The sequence below is a fragment of the Triticum dicoccoides genome, chromosome 4B (assembly GCF_002162155.2).
Source record: "Triticum dicoccoides isolate Atlit2015 ecotype Zavitan chromosome 4B, WEW_v2.0, whole genome shotgun sequence".
Taxonomy (NCBI): domain Eukaryota; kingdom Viridiplantae; phylum Streptophyta; class Magnoliopsida; order Poales; family Poaceae; genus Triticum; species Triticum dicoccoides.
This window is the reverse complement of record NC_041387.1, coordinates 270,187,398-270,197,482: the sequence shown is the minus strand read 5'-3', so window position 1 is coordinate 270,197,482 and position 10,085 is coordinate 270,187,398. Positions and strand designations below refer to the sequence as shown.

At 43.2% G+C, this 10,085-nt stretch overlaps 1 protein-coding gene across 1 annotated transcript; it reads right to left on the bottom strand.

The window, feature by feature from the left end:
* Nucleotides 1-214: 214 nt before the first annotated feature.
* LOC119295953 (probable protein S-acyltransferase 17) lies at nucleotides 215-9,548 on the bottom strand. Its single transcript, XM_037574375.1, has 10 exons — nucleotides 9,274-9,548; nucleotides 9,104-9,197; nucleotides 4,475-4,569; nucleotides 4,227-4,394; nucleotides 3,511-3,583; nucleotides 3,385-3,437; nucleotides 2,444-2,535; nucleotides 1,400-1,452; nucleotides 1,184-1,309; nucleotides 215-815 (listed from the first exon to the last, which is right to left on the bottom strand). The coding sequence occupies exons 1-10, from the start codon at nucleotides 9,420-9,422 to the stop codon at nucleotides 540-542; spliced, it is 1,179 nt and encodes a 392-aa protein (XP_037430272.1). The 5' UTR covers nucleotides 9,423-9,548; the 3' UTR covers nucleotides 215-539.
* Nucleotides 9,549-10,085: the final 537 nt, after the last annotated feature.

Here is a 10,085-nt window from a genome sequence, read left to right as displayed (position 1 = left end):
ACGTAAGGTCATACTCCCTCAACTCCTAAATATTTATCTTTTTAGATATTTCAAATGGACTATCACATATGGATGTATATAGACATATTTTAGAGTGTAGATTCACTCATTTTGCTCCGTATGTAGTCACTTATTAAAATATTTAGAAAGACAAATATTTAGGAACTGAGGGAGTACTTGGTAACAAAATGGACACCGCAACAAATACAGCTACTCATGAATATAGGAGTTGATACGAGATACAATAGGGCGTACATATGCTAATATTCAAAATGTCAAAACTATTGATTGCTTTCCAGATAACGGACTAGTGCCCAGATAATAAAGTAATCAAAATGCCAAAACTATTGATTGCTTCAGGATTGATACAAGCAAAAACGACTTGCACAGACTGTCATCTACAGTTAATTACTTTCGCTCCGATCACGGCCCTAACACCATGTCAGTGTATGAGGGAGGAGGGGAAATGTTCCCAAAATTCTACAACGCCATGGATATACAACACTTAAGTCATACAACAGTTGCAACAGCATTTCACTTCATTCCGACTTCTTGCAAGAGAACGACCTCCGCTCTGATAAAGGTACCATCACCTCACACAGGTTCCTGATCCAGCCAACGTCATATATGTTATTCTTCACGACCGGCTCCTCGGCCCGTGTTTTCGACCTTGAGAAGAACGTCTTCCATTTGCTTGGCGGCGATTTCTGCACTTCACTGCTGGCTGCGTTGATGCTCGCCTTCAGTGTGTATGCGCTAGCTTTCGCTGCGTTCTCCTTTTTCATCCAGAAAATGTAGTCTTGCCATTTGAATGTCTGCATTAATTTTCACAAGATGAGTTGGAAGAAGAAAGAAAGTCCAGAAAGACATTTTTGTATTAATAACATGCTTCAAACTTGTTTCATCCTCATTAGGGTTACTGCTTCCATTACTCGACATAGTCTTACCACTATGCCTCTATTGGAAAGAGGCATTGTAAAATCAACATTGTTAAGATGATTCATTGAAAGAAAATCTCACTTTCCTCTCCTGTCTACTCAAAGAACCCCTTCGCAAAAACTAATTAGAACATGGTTCATTGATCAACTCAGGTGATCGCTTTTGAAGCATATCCTCAGAAAAGGACAAATTAAATGATGGAAAATTTGGCAATTTTCAAATGAAGCGTGTGGCAAGGTGTTACCTCATTCGTAGTCATATTGGATAAGCAAAGATGTACATGATAAGCACAAAACCCCCCAAGAAGCAACGCTATTATACCCAAAAATACAACCAAAAGTATCTGTGTGTTATGGACAGCAAGCAACCACTGAAAAAGTGACCATAAGTTAGGTTAGATACTGAATAGGGTGCTGAATGCTGATGGACTCAAAAATTTCTATTCATTCCTCTATTATACCTGTGCAATATGGGGAAACAGGCCAGAGAATGAATTATCAATGCCATAATAAACTGTCAAATTCCAACGACAACTCAATTAGAAAACAGAAAATGACAACTTATGAAGGAAGACATATACCCGCTCCATTTTTATTTACTCCGCATATTAGTTTCGGCCTAATTCAAACTTTATAATGTTTGACCGAGTATATAGAAAAAACACTTTACTTACGAAGCCTTTGATCCCAAACAAGTTGGGGTAGGCTAGATATGAAACCCTTTCACGAGGACTTCCCAGGAGGTCACCCATCCTAGTACTACTCTCGCGCAAATGGGTTTCATACCCAAAAGACTGGCTAGTTTTTACGTTGGCTCGCCAAGCCTATCACAACCCTTAGATATGAAACTCTTTCACAAGGACTTCCCAGGAGGTCACCCATCCTAGTACTACTCTCGCTCAAATCGGTTTCATACCTATGGGACTGGCTAGTTTTTACGTTGGCTCGCCAAGCCTATCACAACCCTCCTCCTTTACCCGGGCTTGGGACCGGCTATGCCTAGAAGACATAGGCGGAGTTGAGTATATAGAAAAAACTTTCACAATAAAAAATATATATGATGTGAAAATATATTCAATGATGATTTTAACGATATTGACTTTGTATTGTAGAAGTCAATAGTTTTTTGTATAAACTTGGTCAAAGTTAACAAAGTTTGACTTGAGACAAAGCTAATATGCAGAGTAAACAAAAAAGGATGGAGTATAATGCTTAAATGAAATATAAAGTGAAATGAGTTCTTCCATAATTTATGTCACATGATTTAGATAACTTCTCCTCAAAGGGTATTGAGTCATTCATATTCAAATACGAGAACACAAAAAATCAGCAAGATGGTAAAAAATTTCACCTATAGTTCTACTAGACGAGTTTTATTATATCACGCCACAAGGGAATAAAAGGATTAAACACTCCTCCACACATATGGTTCGGGTTAAATGTAGCATGAGAAGACATTCCTGTTAGACAAGAGTGTGAGCTCTTAGAACGGACAGAATAATAACCTGTCAGTATGTAGACAACTTTCTTGTCTTTCAATTCACCAACAACAATGAAACCAAGGATAGTTGCTCCATACAGACATAAAAGAAAATGCCTGTTATGAAGAAGGAGAAACATAAATAATGTAAAGTTGCAAGAAAAGTGCAAGGATCTGCTTTGAACAGGTTGATCTAATATTACCAGCATTAGTATAGGTTTTAAAACCAAGTAGCAGATCAATCTTCCTAAACAGACTGTAACACAAATTAAAATGAACTACAGCCCCAACTGTCCCAAACTGCAGACAACTAGACATACAGAGTATAAGGTTTATCGATTTTCGTGCAAGTCAAACTTGTGTATGTTTGACCAAGATTATAGAATAAAATACCGACATCTACAATACAAATAAATAAAATATAAAAATACTTTTCATGATGGATCTAATGATACAAATTTGGTCTGTAGATATTGATATTTTTTCTAAAAACTAGGTCAAACATGCACATGTTTGACTATAAACCTTATATTTTGGAACGGAGGGCATAATCATACATACAATATTTAAACAACTGCACTTGGATAGTACATGGTAAATTATTTATAAATAATTTAGAAGGTAAGTCACATCTTCAACAATAATGTTTTCCGCTTCAATCTTTTAGCTCCCAATAACTTGCCAGCTATATATATCTATTTTGAAATACCTAGTGGGCTTGTCACATTTATTAATGTCTCCATGGTTGGTGCTCGTAACTGAGAGATACTATTGGGTGCCAAGAGGATGAGAAATTAGGAGTCTGACATGTACTAATAAGGATGATGCTAAGAAACAAAAAGAAAATTGAATAGCACAATGGGGTTTGTCGATGTTAACTGAATGGAGTCATGGATCCTTGGGAGTTGGGACTATCTATGTAGCCAAAAGAAAAGAAACAAGGAAAAAAGGTAAGAGAAAACTCACCAAAATAAGAAGGCCACAAAATAGCAAGTATTCTTCTCCCCAATGCAATTATTCTGTATCAAAACAAATTTCAGGATATAAACAAGCCAAAGATACCATCAAGCATCAAGCAGCAAATAAAAGTACCATCCATCCACAGTGATGATCAAATCGAGCCACACATCTATCGCATATTCTACAGTGCTTTGCCCTAGCTGGTCTGCATATCAATGAACCATTATTAGGATGTCAAATAAAGCAGATTGATATGAACAACACTAAACAAAGAGAACAACACATATTTACAATACATTGTAGCATGAGTGCATGATCATAACTTCATAAAAACTTCAAAATAATAGTTAATAGTTTATCGGTTGCACTTATGATGGATCAATCATAGTTAATTAGTCTACGAAACTACAAAGTATACTTGCACAGTTACCAGCATACCATCAAATAATATCTACACCTTCTACTGAATGCAAGTACAAAAGAGCTCTGTCAACTTAAATTCTAGGATACAATTTGTCCGCTCCAAAACCTTGATCGCACCACAACATGCTTCATATCAAATCCATGACAGACGGAAAGTAAAAGAATTTTAAAATTTCATGCAAGTACAATAGCCAACATATAGAGCAAATCTGATTTCTACTTGGTGAGATAATTGCCTCTCGAGAAAAGTCCCAAAATAATCAGGTATTTTTTTTTACAATAATCAGTGTGGTTTACCTTTATTCAGTTAGACTTCTAAACTATTGTGATTAAATTATTCTCTTCAATCATTCACAAAAGTAAAAGCACGGCAACACCTAAAATTATTAAGCCATGGTATGACTAATCACTAGAAAATAGCATACCTGGTAATCTTGCATGTTGAACATTCTTTCTCTACATAAATAATGTTGTCAAAAGGATAGGCAGATACATACTGAGACACGTTCTCAGAAGTAACAGTCCCAGGATCAGAAAAGCTAGTGAGGACAAAGAGTATAGCACCAATAGAAACAACCACAATGCTCAGGTACCTGCAAGAGCAAGATCTCTGACTGCCAAAAATGGAGAAAGGAATGACTGTCTTGCAAATTGGTAAATGTTAACGAGATACCTGTGCAATACACTCACGTAATACCCAGGAATGTACTTGAAAGATGACTGCACTATTATAAAATATGTTCCGCCAATTATGGCAACATAAAAAACCTGCAGTTAAGAAAAAAAAATCACAAATAAGATGTTGCATAAGTAAGCAATTTTCTGACAAACCTAATGGTTATGCTGCTATAAGACTACAAAGCAAGTAAATAGAGGAACCAGAGTAAACAAAAAAAAAAGGAGTGTAAATCAGTTGCAGAGATAAGGACCATGAGAGAGTGTTAGAATAGGGCAGGCTCATGTTCCAAAAATGAAAATAAACGTAAAAAATGGCACATCTAACACTTTGAAATAGTCAGCTGGTATGATTAGGAGGAGAAGCTTAGAGGTTATTGCTGCGAACAGATTAGAACTTCCTAAACATAGTAGGCTCCATATTTGACCAGTGATTTATGTTAGAATAATCCGAGGCACTCCGTCGATCTACCGAGGACCAAGCAATCACATCAGCACGACACCGAGATTTGTTAACGAGGTTCGCCATCATGGCTACATCCCGGGGCTTGACTACGGGCGCTCCTCCCCGTGACACCGTCACAATACCGCACCCCGGCCGCCCGGGCGCCGGCACACGCCGTCGGCTCCCCCGCGTGCCCGTGCTATTATGTTGGCATAGGTTACATCGTGTGTCTACCCCTACTATATATGAGAGGCTTAGGATACAAGTGTCCTACTTGGACACGACTTCATATCCTGTCTACACACCGTACGACTCCAAGTCCAACTGTAACCTAACTTGTACAATAATATTCGACACAACTCTAACAAACTCCACCTTGGCGAATATTCTCCACCACCTTGAATTCGTTCGTGCGTCGAACCTCCATGTACATTGGACTTGAGAGCGCCATGAGCACCGCTGCTACTCCCAGACTCCATGTGACTCCACCTGCAACTGTAGTCCCTTCTTGTCTTCTTCACAATCAACACTCGAGTAAAATTAAGTTCCTCATTACTCTACCTTGTGCTTCCAACTTCCAGAGTATCCATCCAACACCATCACACATCGATCAAGTCTGCGTGAAAGTGAACAACTCACATATTGGACGCCACATATAAGAGTTACCTGAACTCAACATCAGCGCTCTTTCTTGACTGCTTGTCTGAAACTTGAAGGAATTTCACCGTCGCCCTGTGTCACCCTGAGTCAAATTCGCAGTTGTCTCACCCTTCTTCCGGATAGTCTCTGGCATGTCCCATAGCTGTAGCACTCCGCCTCCTTCTGTATTTGTCATCCGCACTTTGCCATGTGCACTGAACACCACAGAATATACGGCCATGTACTCTCTCAGCCTTTGACAATTTCAGACTTTCCGCCACTTTCTCAGATTCTCCATGGTCAACTCCTGTCCATCAACTAGCACCGATAGACCCAGTCACCAACTTGAATCTGGTACTCGTCAACACTACTTCAACACCCTTGCACACTTTGTCTGACCACATGTCTGACCACCAGTGCCTTGGTCTGTCACTGTGTCCCGTGCTTACCGCACGCCTCGCCGCTATCACCGCGTCGAGTCTCTGTTGTCCTGGTCGAGTCTCCAGGGTCGCGAACCACACTACTCAACCCCCACTGCAGAGAACCACCGATCATCACCGACCGATGCCGAGTATCACATCTCCATCAGACCACTGGTACCCAGTCCGATCCATGTGTCTCTCGCTATCCCGCTGAAATAGGCTTCGACTCTCTGTTAACTTACGCCGTAGCCCCTCCATCAGCTCAGAGCATAGTCATCCATCAGACTCCAGCTCCACCTTCAACATGACTCCATGTAGCTGCGCTATGCTACCCCCGCGCTCCGTCGATTTCAAACTCTCATGTGTGCACTGCCTTGAATCAACCCTGCGCCATAGTCTTGTCGAAGCCGCACAAGCCCTCAGGCCTGCACCACGTGTTTCCATGCCCCAGAAGTCAGCCACCATCAACATCACGCTCCTATGTCGTCGTCGCTGAAATCACCGCCGTCTTCTGCTTTGACCGACATCCACGTCGATCCGTCAGACAGTCCAGTCCGACCCAACCGAAATTACCCGACTGCGACTATGCTCCACCCTGCGTCGTGTCCGCCTCGCACAACTGTGCATTGCATGGACGCCCTGTGTTTGCATGATCATGTTACGACGAGCTCCAGACTCCTCCGAGCCTTATACGCACGTCACCATCCTCGATTCCCCTTTCTGCTATGCCGAACAACAACACCTGCTAACATCATGTCATCTTCTCGGCGAACAATGCGAAGAACACCAGAAGTAGTCCCTTTGTAGTCTCTCGTATACTCTAGCAACAAGCTCAAGCAGCTTCATGCATGTAGCACCACGTGACTTTCTTTGACTATTTTTCTTGTACTTTGCTTTTTCACGCTTTGGATCAACTTGATGATAGCTGGGACTCACGTTGTAGCAGCTCTTGGAAACGATTTTTTTTTCAACAACAAAATCTTACGTATCGGCTTCAAATCGCAGTCAACGCCACACCATGAACTCGTGCTTACTGTACAGCCATGCGAACCGATCCGCTCCTACCGCAGCCTGCCTGCACACGCCTGTGCCTGATCTGCACCAGGTCTTCACCTTGCACCAGAGCACCCCCGTGGCACCAGCCTGGAACTTCAGCCGATCGGCCTCCACGCCACCATGGGCCTTAGCAGCCGCCTCACCCGACTGGGCCTTGCCACCCTCCTGGGCCGCACCAGGCCACCTTGCTTTGGACCGATCAAACTCGCAGAGTCCTCCGGAAACACGCCGCGGCGGCTTCGTATCGATCTGCTGCTCGATCGAGCGAATCGATCTCGTCGACGCCAACTGCCGTTGTACGCTCGCCCAACGCGTTGTTCGTTGCCCATCGCATCTCGCCGAGACGGCCTCGAGTCACTGCACACCGCTGATGACGCCGCCTGGTGCCTCTGATTGCTTCCGACATGAACAGAACTCCCGCCGCTACCATCGATCTTCTCCGGTCGCAGGTCCCAACCACCGATCGATTCGGCGAATTCTGCTCCACCTCTAAATCAACATCTCCAGCCTTAGAATCGAACCTTGCTCTGATACCACTTGTTAGAATAATCCGAGGCACTCCGTCGATCTACCGAGGACCAAGCAATCACATTAGCACGACACCGAGATTTGTTAACGAGGTTCGCCATCATGGCTACATCCCCGGGGCTTGACTACGGGTGCTCCTCCCCGTGACACTGTCACAATACCGCACCCCGGCCGCCCGGGCGCCGGCACACGCCGTCGGCTCCCCCGCGTGCCCGTGCTATTATGTTGGCATAGGTTACATCGTGTGTCTACCCCTACTATATATGAGAGGCTTAGGATACAAGTGTCCTACTTGGACACGACTTCATATCCTGTCTACACACCGTACGACTCCAAGTCCAACTGTAACCTAACTTGTACAATAATATTCGACACAACTCTGACAATTTAATTATTTTTCAGGCCAAGTACTGACTTTGTTTTGCGGCAAACATTTCATAGATGGCACCGCTAGGACAAGTGCATTATATGTATGCATCATAATTTCATAGTAGTAACTCTAATAATGCACTACTGAATCAGTGCAAAGATCTTACGTCAGCTCAACTACTAAACCATGAGATTTGTCCATTCCAAGTGACCCAGCACTCAGCTCATCTTTGTCTAGTTCCATTTGTTTTCTCCCCTCACTCTTCCCCACTTCCCCATAATTTACATGCTCATGCAACTACAAGACCAAAGCACCACCCATTCACTAAAAATGGACCAACCATTACTTGTGAGGCTTCCCACCAACCAGGCACCAATTCACATGTAGCTTAGATGCATCAAACCAGCTCCCAAACAAGTACTACCTCCGTCCTGGTTTATAAGTCTCCTTTGTATTTTGTGCCAAATTTGGACTACAGATTTAACTTACAAAATATTAATGCATGTCGCCAAAAATTATATCATTGGATTCGTATTCGAACATAGTTTTCAATTATATTATTTTTTATGACATGCATTAACATTTTGTTAGTTAAATTTAAGATCAAAATTTGGCATGGAATACAAAGGGGACTAATAAACCAGGACGGAGGTAGTATGCCCTTATGACATTCTTCAATTACTTTTAGCCCACCCCAAAACCCCAAAACCAGCCCTCCGATGGAAATAGTACACCATAAATGTAGAAATAAGCCAAGCATGGAACCCCTTAAAATTTCACACAACTGACACAACTCAATACTCCACTGTCCCTTCTCAATTGGCACCATTTAGATGCACATCCAATTTGTGCAGAAAATGCAATAGATTTACACAACAAAGCATATCTCATAACTGTAGACAACCAACCACCAAATCGCTCAACATTCATCCATTCATCATCAACAGCCCCAAAACCCCTGACAAACTCTTTTTCTATTCAACCAACCACATTCTGATTCAATAAATTCTCTACCTTGGTTGATTCAACTCAGCATAAGAGAGCAATATCATATCGGCCAATCCCAAGCAACAATCTCGCATAACATAGCATCAAAATCAAACACCCTAACTTTTCATGATATGAGCAGGCGTTACAACACACATAGATACTCAGCACCACGTGCACCTGCAGGATAGGGTTAGGGCGGTCGCAGCAGTACTGCTCGACCCCGAGCACGAGATCCCTGGCTCCAGTACCGCACGCCGCCTGCACGAGCCGCCTGCGCAAACAATCTTCACTAAGTGAGAAGCGGAAGAGGCGGTGTGAGGGAACGGGAGGAGGCGTGCAGCGCGCACAGAAAGTGGCGGTAGGCTCCGGAGGTGAGGAAGTGGTTGATGCTCTGAACGAAGGTGCCCTCGAAGATGGGCCACTGCCCGCAGAGAAACGACACAACCACCAGCGCCGTCACGGACCCGTGCGCCACCAGCAGCCACGGCACGTCCATCCCGTCTCCGGCGATCCCCCTCCGCTGCCGCCTCGTCGGCTCCTCACTCCAACCCTCCCGGCCCACGCAGAACTGGGTTTCGATTGAGAGAGTCAGTGGAACCGCTTCGTGGCCCGTCGGAAGAAAACAAAAGCCGAAGCCGAAGCCTACGAAATCACTAGCCACAGCCCACATGTACCCAAGGGCCAAGGTCATTGTCACCTCCTCTCCTGATGACACAAGTGACACACTCTACGTGTCTCAAAAAAAAGTGACACACTCTACTCATCTAAAAAAACTTCTTCCCAAAAAAAATACTCATCTAAAAAACTGAGAAGTACCTTGGCATGTCTGATGTTGGTACCTCAAAAAATGGGGCTTTTAAGTACTTGAAGGACCGCTTGTGGACCAAGATACAAGGATGGATGAAGAAAATATTGTCTTTAGCTGGTAAGGAAGTTTTGATAAAAGCAGTCGCACAGGTACCGGTGTACTCCATGTCTTGTTTTAAACTCCCCAAAGGATTGTGTCAGCACTTAACATCCATGATTAATGCCTTCTGGTGGGGAAGCAAAAGAGGCCATCGAAAACCATATTAGGTATCTTGAGACACCATAGCATGACAAAATACATGGGGGCCCTAGGCTTTCGAGATTTCGAGATCTTTAAGTTGGCACTCCTAGC

What these genes read in the sequence shown, in the direction of transcription:
- LOC119295953 (XM_037574375.1), bottom strand. Translation starts at nt 9,422, where the DNA reads ATGGACGTGCCGTGGCTGCTGGTGGCGCACGGGTCCGTGACGGCGCTG. An exon ending in GCCCTAACCCTATCCTGCAG is followed by an intron (nt 4,570 to 9,103) that starts GTGCACGTGGTG and finishes TCTTAACTGCAG; the next exon opens with GTTTTTTATGTTGCCATAAT. An exon ending in TGTTTCCCCATATTGCACAG is followed by an intron (nt 1,310 to 1,399) that starts GTATAATAGAGG and finishes TCACTTTTTCAG; the next exon opens with TGGTTGCTTGCTGTCCATAA.